The 16,495-nt window shown below is 40.6% G+C and overlaps 1 protein-coding gene across 1 annotated transcript; it reads right to left on the bottom strand.

Moving 5' to 3' along the window:
• Positions 1 to 1,264: 1,264 nt before the first annotated feature.
• Positions 1,265 to 14,755, bottom strand: LOC137595696 (A disintegrin and metalloproteinase with thrombospondin motifs 9-like). Its single transcript, XM_068315934.1, has 12 exons — positions 14,562 to 14,755; positions 12,104 to 12,280; positions 8,222 to 8,392; positions 7,850 to 8,044; positions 7,198 to 7,327; positions 6,695 to 6,789; positions 5,497 to 5,591; positions 5,297 to 5,430; positions 5,108 to 5,199; positions 4,451 to 4,555; positions 3,549 to 3,657; positions 1,265 to 3,337 (listed from the first exon to the last, which is right to left on the bottom strand). The coding sequence occupies exons 3-11, from the start codon at positions 8,312 to 8,314 to the stop codon at positions 3,562 to 3,564; spliced, it is 1,035 nt and encodes a 344-aa protein (XP_068172035.1). The 5' UTR covers positions 8,315 to 8,392; positions 12,104 to 12,280; positions 14,562 to 14,755; the 3' UTR covers positions 1,265 to 3,337; positions 3,549 to 3,561.
• Between the last annotated feature and the right edge of the window lie 1,740 nt (positions 14,756 to 16,495).

Below are 16,495 nucleotides of genomic sequence, written 5' to 3'. Positions count from 1 at the left end.
GAGAAACGAACAAATAAATAAACGCATAACAAAATAAACTTTGTGGAGGTAAGGACAAATTTTGAGGCAAAAAATAGTCAGCTGAATCCACACTAACTATATTTTAAAGCTAAAGCCACACCTTAACAACTCAACGAGAATTCACGAAGCTATTTTAAAAAATAACCGCTGCAGCCCGATCTGATAATTATGGGATGGCAGTAAAGGGAGCTAATGTAATGTCACAGCAACACATGTAGTCAAAAATATCAGTGTCAGTGGACTGACTCAGTGACATACTCCAAGTCTGCCCAGTCAGACTGCAGCAGCAAACCGCCTGCAGGCAGGGAGTTTCATGGTTTCTCAATGGTTCCTTTAAATTCTTTAAAAGGAAAATAAATGTTATTTCCACACAAATGTTAATTCCTTTGTGTTTAAATGATTTATTTTTGTTAGCACGACACACAAACAGTTTTTTATCAGACATTATTTACGATTAAAGTAGATAGAGAACCCTACATTATAGGAAACCATTGCTGGTTATTTTTGTTGATCCAGGAAATGAATCAGGCTCTGCCTGTTAAAGCTTCTATTTGTTATAAAGGCTGAACTTAAAGTTTCCCGCCGAGAGGGGAAAGTTTCTTTGCGGTTGACTTAAATCTTAGCTGGAGGCATGCACATAGGAACAGGATTTTGTCACGCAACCAGAATAGCTGGAACCCTAACCGTGGTCTAATACACAGCACAGGAAAATAGAAGGAGAAGGGGTGGATGTGACCGGAGTGCAGTTTGAGATTATTTTTAAATGATCCAGTATTTATATATTAAATGAGTGGTAAAAACCGTCTGGGTGATAAAATATGTTATCGAAGGATCATTTTCTTTTTTTGTCTGATGGAACAGACTCAGCAGTGAATTATATTTATCTCTAAAGGACTCCGTTCAAGTCCGGTAGATGTCCTGATGAAGCATTTATGTATGCAGACAGAAAACAGATTGGAGCCATAAAATAACTTGTCAAGCCAGACTGCTATGTTTGCAGGTACACGTGAAACGCTGGTGATTTGAGTTACACTCGCTCAGAATTTCAAGGACAAACTGGATTTAGGTACATTACTATTATATCAATTATAGACAAACAAAACCATCTTCCTTTTTTCTAATCACTGACTTATTTGATCTCATACAACATGAGATCTCTTTATCAGCACCAAACTCTGCTGATACAAAGTCCGGATGTGATATTCACGTAAAAAAATGCACTGACGACACAAGAAACTTGACGACCATCAATTTATGGAGATACTGCATGGACAATGCTTATGTACATTCACATAAAGAAATAAATATTCGCCTATAAAGTGAATCTTAAGGACATCTTGCTTTGTAAAACTTCAATAATACATTTACAAATATTGATAAACGTGGAAAAAAAAATAGTAAAGAAAGATAAATAGACTTCAATATCTAGATAATCCCTTCATTTATGACACCTGAGATTTCTGTGGACTAAACTACATTGACATTCACAATGAGTGGTGCATTCATCGGTGGTAGCCGCAAGACACAAAACCATTCACCTCTCTGTGTCTTTAGAATCAGTTTCCTACTTGTGTAGTTGTTGTTTAAGGCTGTGAACTTTCCTTTGGCTGAAGTGTGTTCATTATGACACGAGAATTTGAAATAGCACCATATGCAGAGAGGCTTATAAAAGCAAATATGGCTTACTAATCAGTTACATATAATATGTATAATAATAGACACACACACACACACACGCACGCACACACTCACACACACACACACACACACACACACGAACAAACACACAGTTAGAGCTTCAATAAAGTACAAAAAGTATTTCTTCTTCTAGACAGGATTCTTCTGGTATGCGTAAAGGTTACAAAACTGCATCAAACTGGATGAAGAGAATACATGTATATACACACACATTCACTCTCTCACACACACATATACATATACATACACACAAATACACAAAAAGTACCCTGATGTCATGATAAACAATAAATCAAAATGTTCTAAATGAAAGCCTTTACAGTTTGGACAGACGCCATAAAAACGAAGATGGAGTGAGGAAAATGAGGTACACAAGGCAATGGTCAGGACTCACGCTGTGGGGCCCCGTGAGCTTAGCAGTTTGATGAGTATCTCCCCGGCTGGGCCAGCGGATTACGCCTCTGGAGCATCCACTACGGTTTTATTGGCATGCGGTGAAGTCTTTCTTTCAAGTTGCTCCAGATAAAACACCCTGTCTGCTTTGTAAAAGCTAATGGCTACTGGCTCTTTCAGGCCACTGCATGCTACCTGAGAGATACGCAGGAACACAGAGAGGTTTGATTCTCTCTGATGCTTAGCAGCAGAATCTCTACAGCGCTCATAACTTACAGTCTCCTTCTTGATCCAGTCATGTGTTCCAGTGTGTACGTACCTATGTGTTGCACTGCAGTGTGTGTGTGTTTGTGTGTGTCTGTGGGGGGGGTAAACGTCTCACTTCTTCCCAAGGTTTGGACTCTGTTTCATCATGCACACACTTCTTTCTAACCTTATTATCACACCCCTAACTGTCTCACAGTTGCTCTTCCAAAGATTTAGAGAGGCTGCAGTCATGTGAGCAACACTTTGTTTCTGCAGTGTGTTCTTATTGCAGCTAATACTGGCACTCACTAGTTACTAAGCTCGTATGAAGACCTGCAGCTGTAGATAACAGCTGGAGACACACAGGTGGAGAAGAATGACCACAATCCAGTCATCTGGAGGTTGGAAGGGCGTCAGGCCTGACCAAGAAATACATTCCTTGAGGAGTTTTTTAGAGGCCCACAGCATAGAAACGTGGTTTCCTCGGGAGAATTGTGTGTAAATGTGTCTTGCCAGAAGATGTAAAGGTATAAGAAAAAGACTTACTGATTGGAAACACCGCACAGAAATGATAAAAATATTGTAATAAACTAATTACAGCTATCATAATTGATCTTGATAAAAAAATAAATGGCTGTTAGACATTGCCTGTGGCGGGACGTGCTACAAGCTCTGAGTTAGAAAAAACAATCTGGCGTAAATCTGATAAAATGACAACTGTGCGGCGCTTGCTCTTGACAACACAGTAAAAATCATATTACAACACAAAAAAAATGGAGTACAATAAATAAGTATTAACTTGCTATATACAGTACTTACAACAGATTCATTTACACTATACACACACAGGGGTTTAAGACGTCATGCATTGGATGCAATGGGCGGATCTGATCTGTAACTTGGTTGCAGCACCACAAAGGAGGGACGTTTCGACCAAACCAAGACCTGACGATGACCGCTGAGATGAATGAAACCAATGCTATGAAAAAAAAGACACAATAGAAACTATGGAATTGTTGTTTTAAAAACTGGAAGAATAAACCTAGTTTATATATGAAAAATAAAACACGAATGCTAATTTTACTTGTGTGTTTTGAAATTGGATTGAACAGCTGAATCTTAATCCAGATTACACATTATGTCTTTATTTAATAAAATTATTGCTTTTATATTTTAAAAGTTTGCCACACCTGTCTTGTGATGTCAGATGGATTCCACAGTCACAGCCAGGCTGGAGCCAGAGGACGGTGCACACTTGCCACAGTATCCTCCACACATTCCTGACACTCTGCTGCCATCCTGTGGACACAAGTTTGATAACATCAGTACTGATCTCCCATAAGGAACGTTTTCTAAAGATCCGTTCACATTTTGCTTGAATTTTTCTGTCTTACAGTCAAGGGACCTTTTTTAAAAACTAGTGATACAAAGTGGCAGATGCTATTTTGAAGGATCCGTCAAGAAAAAAAAACTGTTTCTTACATTTTTATTATAGTTTTATAATGATACAGGCTTGTTTTTGGGGCTCTGAAATTATTTTTTCATTTTCACCGGGGGTAACCACTTTCAACATTAAGGCAAAAAGTAAGAATGAGCACTTGACTAACTCCATTTGCCTGTGGTAAAGTTTGAGGTAATGCAAATGATAAGAAACATGAGTTAAATTATGGCTGACATTTATACCCACAGTCCTGTGCTGCAACATGTCAGCTGCAGCATGAGGTGAGTGGTTTGTCTGATGTCCCCTGAAGTACCCGTTCTTCATCCAGAATTCACAACCTGGCTTTCTTTAAAACAGCTGGCGTGGGCCAGATGGATAAAAGACTGTCATCTTTTTTTTTTTTTGGCATCGCAAACAACTCCTGTTGCTCAGCCAAAAAGACGTTCCCAGCTCTATCTCTCGTCCAAAAAAGGGGATCCACCGCCCAAAGAGGGACAGGAGTAAATTTAAGGGGAAGAAACGAAGCTGGTAATACAGAACCTGTACGGAACTATGACCACCAAATGTACTGAAGTCAAGCGGACATGAGTAAAGGGAAGGAAATCCCACACTTCAAAATAAAAGTATATATAAGGCACATGATCCTGGTACCTGTGATTTCTGGACATCAGCCACCGCATTATTGCCCTGTGAGATCCACGAGGTGTCGTCAGACACCCTGAAGCCTGTCCCTGAGAGGTTGATTCTGAACTGACCCTGATAAAAGATAAAAACAGACAGACAAACAAATGTCACATAGAATTATACTTAAATATTCATAAAACATTACACACTGTTTTCTTCAATACAGAGACTGGTTTACTTCCATCAGCAGAAATAAAGCAAAAGAAGGTGTTAACTGAATCATGAGTATCACTGGATATCACACAAAATGAGAAATTACAACTAAAGCATTGTACAAATGCTAGTGTAGAATTATCAGATCAGACATGAGAAGTAGAAGCATTCACCTGCTGCCTCCTGTTGAGGAGATCCACACACAGTACTGATATAATCAGCGTGAAAATCTAATAATGTGACAGACCTACGATATGTGAGAACTTCTAAGGTTCCAGATGTTTAAGGAATATGTACTTTGTGCTTTTACCTAAAATATTCCAAAGGCTCTAAAAGGATGGAAATTAGTCACATTTTTTTAACTGAAGAACAGTCATAGAAGAACTAACAGGATAAGTGCAAGTGTAATGAGCACCAAGACTTAACGATAAAGCAATATATTACATCACGACATATCACTGTTGTTCTCACCTGTGGACACCGTGCTGCGCTGTAACAGTCTCCAGCTGTAGCAAACGGAACACTCTTGCCTTCATGAGTAAAAGCAAACTTCCAATCTGTAGCTGGACAAGAACATAAACCAACAAACCATCAAGTAGGATGCGACGGATTCGTATCTTGATACAGTTGTGTATGCCTTTGTGTGCATCGGACACTTACTGATGATGTTCATTTTGCTGATGTCTAGACGGACTTTGGAGAAGGTGGTGATGCCAGCAGTGGTGTAATCTCTCCGACAGTCGCAGTCCTCTCTTCTGGAACCATTGGCTGGGCACTGGGTAGGGTCATTGAGCCTGCAAAACTCGAAAAGTCAAACTAGAGTCGAACCATCTGTTGTCTTCATCCTGTTCAGTGTTTACCTGTAGCCAAAGATCTCTGAGAAATTCTCCCCTTCTGCAGCCATCAAGGAGATATACTCTTGCGGAGTATCTGTCTGCATTTCTGCACAGTAGACCTGAGGAGAAGGTGGCAAGGAGGAGGAAATGGAGTCACCACACAGAGGAGGAGATGGGGTCACCACACAGAGGAGGAGATGGGAGGCAACAGCGAAGGTAGTGGAAGGAAGTGAAAGGATATTAGAGAATAAAAGGGAATGTAGAGTGTAGACGTAGAAGGACAATAATGATGGGAAGGAAGAACAGCAGAGGACAGCGTGTTAGGATAACAAATAAAAGAATCACTGTGTGATGACATGCTCTGTACCTGTGTGTCACCTCGCACATACAGACAAAAAGAAATAGTTCAAAATGTGCTGAACACAACAGATGAATTTTAAGCAGTCGGGCACATCTGCAGTTTCACCAACACTGCAGCAAATACTTCTTTCAGGGTTTGTCTTTAAACAAAGCCAGAACATCTCCATCTCCCCTTTTAAATAAAAGCTGTTCTGGCCTCATAAAGTGTGCTATCAGACCAATTCCAAATCAGTAGGAATACTTTGTAAATAAAACAGACAGAGATAATTTCAATTCAGTCGTAAACAATGGGATCTTCCAAAGCAAATATGTCCAAAGTGCAATTATCCCATATTTACACCAATGCAAAAAACCTTTTGTGCAAGACAAAGCTATCATTGTCCACATGCTCTGGTTGTGGCTCTTTTCAAACCGAGAACTCAACTCTCTGGTCGCCCTCTTTGGTGACACTGTTTTGGAATATTATAACTCCTCGCTACGCATGGGCTTGACTTTCTCGCTTTTGTGTTTCATCACTGGAGGTTAATAGAGGATAAAAGCTCTGAAGTTCTGGATCACGCTAATCTCCTTGAAATGAATGTACTCAGCAGAATTTCATATTCACGACAAAGTCGCTTATGCAGAACAGACGAATAGTGAGTCACACAGGAAAACCTTCTTTCCTGCACAACCCATACATGATAACACCCAGAAACACAGCAGTCCTCCACCGATCCGAGCTCATCTGAGACGGACTGACTATTGGAAATCATGGAAGACCTATTTGGTAAAATAATCCTCACATTCTGCTTTTATTGACATGTTTCATAATGTTCCTGCTTTGTGTGGGATTTGAACTGTAAAGACATCGTAAAAATCCTACCTTGAGCGTTTTTCCTTGAATATTGAGAAGATATTCGCTGTCTGGGAGGGGACCATTCAGGGTCTGGACCTCTCCACAACTAGAGGGCAAATGGCCTTCGAGACAAAAAAGAACATGATATAAGTCGGGTGCTGCAATGTTTTATCACAGTACACCATGGTTTAACAAAGGGGAAAGTACTCTGTACGGCTGTACACTCACACAAGTGAGTGCACGCACACAAAAACTTCAAGGGGCGAGCAAAGTGTGGCAAATTGATGCATCGAATCAAAGAAAATGAAAAGCCGCTCACTCTTTGAAGCTCCGTCTTACCGTAGGGAAATAAATACCCTGAGCAATCTCTGATGCTCGCCTCAGACCATAAATTTTTCACTAGAGGCCAAATCTCTGAGATGACTGGATCAAGGCAAGCAATACCTGAAACTGGCATTCATGTGGCCTGTATGTGGTCCTGATAGCCTTAGCCTTTGTTATAAGAGCAGAGGGTTTCCTGCAATACTTACAACTTGGATTTTTGCAGACTTTTCTAGCCTCTGGCTTGTTCTCCCAAGTGCACCTATTATTTTCCTGTCCATCTGCTGCCAAACACTGCACCATCCTCTCCATTACACCATCACCGCAGCTCACTGAGCACTGGAGGGGAGAAGAAAATCAAGACAATTGATTGTGCAAAAAAGGCTAAAATAAGGTGATGTAATTGTAACAACACCAATAAAACTTCCTTGACGCGAGAAAATGAGATGGAAATGTAATAAATTTGATTGTCTCGTTTGCTCATTTGAGCAGAATTCATTTTTGTGCTCTTCTTGGTTTTTGTTTTTTTTGTTTTTCATGTGCAAATTTAAAATACACACAAAACATATGGATTGCTGAGTTACCTTGTTGATGTATTTTCAGTCATTTTTATAAGATAAAACTCATTTTGGCAGAGAATTTCATAATATGGAAAGTATATTACAGTTAGCAAAGTTAGATCTTATCTTATCTTATCTTATCTTATCTTATCTTATCTTATCTTATCTTAGCCTTCCGATCAGTCTCATTGAATCATGGCATCTTTCATTCTAGAGATCTCATAGATATATTTAAGGAAACTACAACTACATACGTGCTTTTCCATTTTGACAAAATGCTGAGAACCATGGATCCCCTCACCTGTCCCCAGATTCCAACCCTCCACTCCTGCGGTGGTGGGCAGGGGTCCAGATTACAGGGCATGTAGCTTTCAGGGGGCGTGCCAGGGCAGTTGGACAAAGACTGATGGCTGTATTCATAGTTGTCATTCTCAACATGCACCTCGCTGCAGGAGACCAGACGCTGGCGGTACCCCTGACCACAGCTGGATGAACACTGGAGGGGAGGAGAAATGAATAAAATCAGAAAACACAAGTGATTACTGACAGTTTTGCACCACTTGAATGTCAAATATAGATTCAGAAGAATGAAAATATTTCCTGCTAAGAGCAAACAGCTCAAAGCCTTTAATGGGACATCACAATTTCAGATCAAACTGCCTTTGCCTCTCACCTCGGTCCACTCCCCTGTGATCCAGATTAACTCACAGGCATGGGTGTTGCAGCTCTCTATGTCTGGAGGTCTGATCTGGTTCACACAGTACATCTCATGGACCTCATGTTGGTCACTATCCACACACTGCAGGCCTCGCCGTCGATGACCCGCTCCACATGACTTACTGCACTGAAGTGGAGAAAAGGGCAGCCGTTTACAAAGAGGAAAAACCCCTGTGTCGCTCCCATATTAGGAAAAACATTATGACATCCCTATAGTCTGAAAAAGATGTAATAATTTGCATTAAATTGACTTAAATATGTAAGGATATATGTCCAGTTACAAACAGGAGACTACGAGAGCAACAAGGAAGGATTCCCAATAATCACTGATGCAGACGAAAAACGATGATGAGCAGACTGATCTGTGTCGACAGCAGCGCCGGGGCTTTCAGCGTAAAGATGTCAAAACAGTGGATAAGAGCTGGGAGGAGAGGATTTTGTGATGAAGAAGAGAAGCCCGAATCAAAGTCACGGTCAAGTCCCAAGAAAAGATTCCACAACTTCTAACTCCTGGAACTGTTTACAGCTCATGTCAACGATGATCCTAATGAAAGGTCATGGCTGAAATTCACAAGCAGTAAACAACTGTCTAAAATCTTAACATCCAGGCTTTCCTCCAAGACCAGATGATCAAAATACAGTCAATCCCTCTGACCAACAAGCAGGAATAACTCAGGATTGAGTGGCATGTCGTTTTTCAAAATAAAATAAACAAAAAATACAATGGCTAAGATTCCCAAAATATGTAATCATGTCTCTCTAATACATGTGAGATATGTACATATGGTTTTCTGACAATTTTTATTATATTTATAAAGTTTTGTCCCAACCTGAAAAGTTGAATAAGCTAAAAAGCATTGTCACCATGGAAACAAAAACAAAGAGTAGAATCGATAAAAGTTCCCAAATAGCAAAGAGCTACTCTTCTGTGCTTTGTTGCCGTGTGCATAAAGTTTTGTGAAAAACAAAATGCAAAAATCACACCACGAATCACTTGAGATGTACTCCACAAAGAAAGGCCAAAGATCACAATGAACCAACATCCAATCTGTAGCCATGGAAACAGAAAAAACTCCTTGAAATCCCTAAATAGCAAAAAGGTGCTACTTCAATACTTTTATTTGTAGAAAATATAATCAAAGCACATTTCTTTTAACTCTAAATAAAATTGACCAAAGCACAAAAGCAGTCCTGCCAGGTGAACTGTCCTCAAAGATTGCCTCCACTTGTTAACTAGAAGTATAGAGCTCCTAACACAACTCCAGACTAATTAGACTCCTTCTGAAGAGACATTTCATGCTGTTTGGTGACCCACATACAAAATCACTCGTGAAGAAGAACCTCCTGCTGCAGCCGTCAGTTCTAAAAATGTCAACTTTCAACAGGAATCTGTAGCCTCTAGCCTGAAGAAGATCTCTGAAAGTTTCACAGCAGGAATAAACATATTCAAAATAGCCCAGGTATGACTGCAGCAGGTATCTTTTATAGGGGACATAGTAAATAACATTCAGAAACTTTGATATTCAATACTACATGTAAAAAAAAACCCTAAGTTGCATCAAGTTGTTGACAAAATACGCAACCAATAAAAAATCAAGAAATGCATCCTCAGCTATTAATGATAGGAGGTTTAATTTAAAAAAAAATCTAATTCATTTTTTCAGAGAGGTCAAAAACTGTCATTATATTGAGAGTCAACTAGTGCTTCATGGGTGGCACGGTGGCGCAGTGGGTAGCGCTGTCTTCACACAGCAAGACCGTTGCGGGTTCGAGTGTACGGAGTTTGCATGTTCTCCCTGTGTCTGCATGGGTTCTCTGCGGGTTCTCTGGCTTTCTGTCACCTCCAATCAACCGGTCCCAAATTGACCGTAGATGTGAGTGTGTGCGTGTATACAGTAATCCCCCTCGCGCATTCGCGCTTCAAGATGCCCGGCTCCACCTAATCGCAGATTTTTAGTAGGAAGCCACGTGATACCGTACGCGCATTCTATTGGCTGATAGCATCCGGAAGTGCACTGCGTTCCAAGACTCACGGACCGCAGTGCACTTCCATGTATTAAAGAAACACTTAAAAGCACTTTAAACAATCTATAACAGTGTGGGAAAAGGTAAGACAGACAGATAGTGGTTTAATATCAGTATGGGGAGGGTTAATAAACATTTAAATTACAGTTAAAAAAAAAATTACTTTGTCGCAATATTGCGGATTTTCGTTATTTGCAAGTGGTCCTGAAACGCATTAACTGCGAGTAACGAGGGACCACTGTGAGTGTAGCTCTGCGGTGCACTGGCATCACGCCCGGAGTGTCCCCCGCCTCACATCTCCAGTCGGCTGGGATAGGCTCCAGCACCCAGCGACAGCAGAAGCGGCTTAGAAGATAACTGAATAATGAGTGTTGCTTTATTCTGATTGGTTCACAGCTGTACCTGCTGTAAGATAAGATCCACCCACTTTAACCTGTGAAAAGAGTCTACAGTGCGCCCTCGTTCCTCACGGTTAATGTGTTCCAGGAACCACACACGATTAACGATTTCCGCCATATAGCGGAATTTTTATCTTATTATTTATGGTAAATTAAATTTGTATGACCCCTCCCCATACTGATATTAAACCACCTTCTATCTGTATTACCTTTTCCCACACTCTTATCAAATATTTAAAACACTGTTGTGTCTCACTTAAGTCCGAGACTCACGGAATGGAGCGCACTTCCGGATGCCGTCAGCCAATAGAATGCGCGTACGGTATCACGTGACTGCCTACCAAAAATCCGCGATGAGTAGCAAAGGTGGATGCGCGAATGCGCGACGGTGCACTGTATTGGAATTAAATTACTCTAAAATATATGTGTATATATATATATATATATACACAACATATATACAGTATATATATATACATGCACATATATACAGTATATACGTATATGTATGTATATACTGTATATGTGTGTGTGTGTGTGTGTGTGTGTATATATATATATATATATAGAGAGAGAGAGAGATAGATAGATAGATGGATGGATGGATGGATGGATGGATGGATGGATGGATGGATAGATAGATAGATAGATAGATAGATAGATAGATAGATAGATAGATAGATAGATAGATAGATAGATAGATAGAGACACACACATACACACACACACACACACACACACACATTGAATAATTTTACACTCGTAAAGTGGCTGCCTTCAGGATTTTAGTAGTTTTACAGTAAGCGTCTTTCCTCAAACAAGATCTATCCCAAAATTCAATGGTTTCTTCTTTTGGGTGTTTCCCACTTTTCTCCATGGCATACTGTCTGCCCCACCCTTGACTAAATGACAAATCGACTCTATTTTGCCAAGTTTAATTAAAAAAAAAAAGGGGGGGGGGTCCCAGACGCGCCTCTTATTCGGGCCTATTAAAGTCTTACAGTTGCTCGCTGTTCCCACCAAGTTTCACGAAAACATCCCTCAGAAAGCTTTTCTAATCCTGCTGACAGACAAACGAAGCGACGCCTGTGAGAAACTTGTCCATTTGGAGAATCAGCCAATCAGCGCAGTCACTCGTTTTATTACAGGTCTTAAGGTTTGTCGGGAAAAAAAAATAAGTTTGATCATCTGATTTTCATCAGGGCCACGCAGCTCCTCTCCTCCTCCCCTCGTCCTGATTCAAACAGGGACTCAGACGTCAGCACAATGGACACCAACAATTCATCCCCGCCCGCGTAGAGACACAGACGTATGAAGTCTGGTTTGGGGTTGTGAGTGTGCGTGCGTGTGTGTGTGTGTGGTTGTTTTTTTTTTTTTTTTTTACATGTACAACATTCAGGACTTCCTCTGCTTACCGTCTGCCACTCTCCCTCTCTCCACCGGTAACGGGACGGACATTCGCTGACCCGGCAGCTCTGGCTGGACGCGGGTCTGGAGCGCAGGGCGCAGCTGCTCTCCAGCGCGCTCCGACGCGCTCCGACCTGGCAGAACACGTCCCGTCTCTGGACGCCGTCACCACAAGATGCTGAACACTGAGAAGCAGAACAAGTACCGGTAAGCGCTGCTGTTTACTGCACCGTTTAAGCATGCAAAATGTTATTATTAACGTAAAGCTGTAAGAATATGCAGTAACAGTTACTTTTATTGCTAAATTTAATGGTATTACTGCTGTATCGCGGAGACACAGCATGTAATTAGAGAATATCTATGACTAAAAAGAATATCTATGACTAAAAAGAATATCTATGACTAAAGGCAGAATTTTCTTTATCAATTTACTTTATTATGTATAATAAACATATTAACCATATTTTTAGATATCCTATACATTTATTTTCCATTTAAATGTCGCCTCGTGTCTCATGATTTTTTGGACTACACAAGCATTTATAATCACATTCCCTTGACTTCCAGTATCAGTCCGCATATTATACCTGTATATGAAAATGTATATTAATGATTCAAATGTGTTAAACTCAAGGCTTAGTGTATGGAGTATTTAGTATTGAGATATGTATTTAACATATTGTTAAGTGTCTCTCCTTAATGCCTGCATGCTCATATTTAACTTATGTGCTTTGTTTCAGTACTGATTCATCCTGGTGTTTTTCTACTGAAATATGAACAATCTGGATCCTGGAAAGAGGAATCTGTTTTCTACTCATTGAGGATTCTGAACCACCTGCATGTTCATGCAACATAATGCATCTATGATCATTTATACAACCCACTACGGTGTCCATGTGCAAATTTGATTAGGTATTTTTTTTTCATACAAAAACAACATTTGGTTTATTCTTTGTTTTTAATAATTAGCTTAATTTAATCAAAAACAAAAATCACATCGATGAACAGAAGCGCCACACATTCCTCAGGTGACACAACTGGAGCCACGCCTGATCGCAGGTGGGTAAATGCTATTCACAAGAGTGCAGGGTGTCTGCGATTTTTTCCTCTCGCTACACAACAGAAGTGTGGATGCACTTTTATAGAATGGTGAGCAATTCAGTACCCTGGTGACTTTGTCTGACAATAGTATAATCCCAGTCATGTCGCCCCAGCTGTGGCATTTGTGCAGAGGTCTTTTTATGAACGTGAGAATGTCTCAAGTGAGAGATCCATTAAGACTGCTCGTGTGTTTGCAGACTCAGGGAGCGGGAAGTGATGAACGCCTCCAGATGGTGAAGCTCAGCTGACGTCAGAGACCTGGATGGGTTCCACCACAGGTTCATTAGTTTAAGGCTGAGGCTGTTGTAGATGCATGCATTTCATTGGAGCCCTACAAAATTTTTAACTGTGATTATCTGTATTATTACAAGGCAGTAAGACTGTAATACTGTAATACTGTAAGACTGTTATTTCCAGAGTTAAGCATTTCATACCAAGATAAGGACATCATGATAGCATGTTCCAATATAGCTCATTTTTGCTAACTTTATAATTATGAAATTACTTCCTTTAACAATTAATAGGTATTTGCTTTTTTTCCCACTTCTGTTTTGAACTTCTTAAGCTACTTGTCAAAGAAAGCCTAAAATATTAATGTATAAAATGAGAAAGAAAATATAAAATAGGTGATTGATGATGCTTGAGCAGTAAAAGAGAATAGTGGTGTTGGAATCTGTTTGATGCTTCCCAAAGATGGAAGGAGTAACTGCTGGGGACGCTGATCGCCCACCATCTACTTGTCTACTTTAAATGTTCACTTCTCTTTTCTTCAAACACACACCTCTCTCTCTCTCTCTCTCTCTCTCTCTCTCTCTCTCTCTCTCTCTCTCTCTCTCTCTCTCTCTCTCTCTCTCTCTCTCTCTCTCTCTCTCTCTCTCTCACACACACACACACACACACACACACACACACACACACACACACACACACACACACACACACAAACACACACACACACACACACACACACACACACACTACTAGCCCGACCTACCCTTTATCGTTTTCTCTGTTGATCCTGTCAGTGTGTTGTTGTTGACCTCTTTCACTCATAATCATTTCCTCAACAGCAGGATTCTCTCTTTTTACAAGCATATAGAGGTCTGTACATCCCATTCCCACTGGACTCTACCTCCAAACTCTTCAACAGCATCTGCGGGTCTTCACTGCAACCACCATACGTATTAAAACACTCTGCCTTAGTTAAGGGCCTGAAATTTCAGCCAGGTTTCTTTGCAGATGTCTCACATGTGCACACATAAAGCAAGCTAGTAAGTAACGGAGTGGAAAAAGTAAACACATGTCTGGCAGGATGAGAACAGAAGGGGCTGGGGAGTGTTTTAGGCGGGGTCAAAAAAGTCCTACCTCTCCCCAGTTGCTGGTCTTCCACTTGGGACATCGTCCACCTCGACAGCGCCTCTGCTTGCTGGGTTTTGGGGACACAACCTGGCAGTTTTCCTCAGAGGTGGTGCGGCCAGAACCGGTCACACAACTCACATTACGGGATTTGAAGCCTCTTCCACAGGTGGTGGAGCACTGTGAGATGTCGAAGAACAAAAAGAGTTAAATTTGAATAAAGTTAAATGTTTTTTTGTTATAATGCTACACACACACCAAACCAGTTTAATTCTAGTTGGTTGGAATTTTCCAAGCCAAACAATCTTTATTTGGATGAACAGCGAAGACAATTTGTTGGATAGCGACTTAATGAAATCAGCATGAAAAATAACGGATGACGACACATTATAATTACAACCAAGCTGTATAAATTAGATTGAGTTATTTGATGTTTTTCTATTTAAAAATAAATCCTGATGTGCGATTTAGTCACGTGTGTGTAGTTGGTCCAATAAAAGCCAAGCTCGGCCGATGATCTCGGAAGAAGTTTGTTTCACTTCCGGGTTCATCGAGTCACTGGAAGTCTAACTCAGTGTGACAGGCGAACACACACAAACACACATTGAGGGAGTGGAGAGGGGTTGGATAATCGGATAATCAAAGAGGGCGTTGCGTTTGGGGATGGATGGAAAGCGACAGTTTGGAAGTTGAATGAGTAAATGGCTCAGCGTGTGCCGCGGCGCTGGCCAGCGAGGCGCTTTGGAAGAGGGAGCATGCTGTGACCTCTTACCTCATTCAGAGGTGAAAGGAGGGGCCGATAGAATACTTATCATATTTTTTAATCTAGCCAACAGTTTGATCTGTGATCTACCAGATTCTTTTTGTAATTGACTCATGCTGTTAGTGATGTCACTGGGTTGGAACAATAAAGATAAGAATGAAGATTCGCCCCCGTTTGTTGGCAAGAAATAAATACAATTGGTCTTTTTGGTATTGTGTCATTCTTGATTGATATTTATGAGAATAAATATTTTAAAAAATACTGAGAATGCTTTTTTGCACTTTGGATGACACTTTGGATCACGACATGAGTGACTTCATGTTTGGTGTGATAAACTTCATTTAATAAAGTAAAGCCTTTGCAATCCTAACATAATGTTACTCATCAAATATTTGATGTATTTTTTTAAGGTGGGCTGTCCCTGCTGTTGCACTGTTCTGAAATACCTCCAGAATACCGTGAGAATCTGTGCAAATGGGTCACATTAAAACACCATGTTTATCAGCACATGAACCCACACATGCAGGGTTTATTAACTTTGCCCACAAATTCTCTGTGCACTGTAATTATCCAGAGCAGCTCAGTCCTACAAACGGGACTGCGCGCACACACATTTCCTACTTGAATAACAACTACACTATATAAACAATTTAATTAGCATCACATTTATTTGCAGGAGGTAGAATAGGTTGTCCACTAATTACAGGGTTCATAGTTTAATCCACAGATCCTTGGGAAAGTGTCCTTAGGCGAGACACTGAACCAAGTCCCTCCAGATGGGTGGAAGAGTGCTCTGCATGCCTGCTCCACTGCTAGAATGCAATGCAGGTTGTAAATGAATTATAAGTGTAAATTACAGCTAGAAACTGCATGGTTTAAATTACAAAATTTTGGCTGTAAACAGCCAGGAACAGATATAGTATCAGTATCGGTCAGAGAATTGTGATGCAAAACTCTGACTAAAAGATAACTTTTCCAGTGTCAACAGTGTTTTGAAGGATCCCATTCAACTTGTTTCCTTTTCTGCCTGGATCACAGGAGTTTCCCAGAAATCTGGCCACTGATGGGAAAAAAACTGACCAGGCAGGGGCCCCCTCCCCAGATTATACATGACCCTTGACCCAAGGGGCATTGTCTCACCAATGCTTCCCCTTCATTCAAGTCACTGGCTCCCATAGGG

This window comes from Antennarius striatus, chromosome 5 (assembly GCF_040054535.1).
Source record: "Antennarius striatus isolate MH-2024 chromosome 5, ASM4005453v1, whole genome shotgun sequence".
Classification (NCBI taxonomy): domain Eukaryota; kingdom Metazoa; phylum Chordata; class Actinopteri; order Lophiiformes; family Antennariidae; genus Antennarius; species Antennarius striatus.
The sequence above is the reverse complement of the archived record's forward strand: the minus strand, read 5'-3'. Positions and strand labels throughout refer to the sequence as shown.

Bases quoted from the DNA above. Each gene is read 5' to 3' on its own strand.
- LOC137595696 (XM_068315934.1), bottom strand. From the start codon at position 8,314: ATGTACTGTGTGAACCAGATCAGACCTCCAGACATAGAGAGCTGCAAC. The intron at 8,045-8,221 runs GTGAGAGGCAAA...CCTCCCCTCCAG, and splicing joins TCACAGGGGAGTGGACCGAG to TGTTCATCCAGCTGTGGTCA. The intron at 4,556-5,107 runs GTGAGAACAACA...ATCTTTTATCAG, and splicing joins GCGCAGCACGGTGTCCACAG to GGTCAGTTCAGAATCAACCT.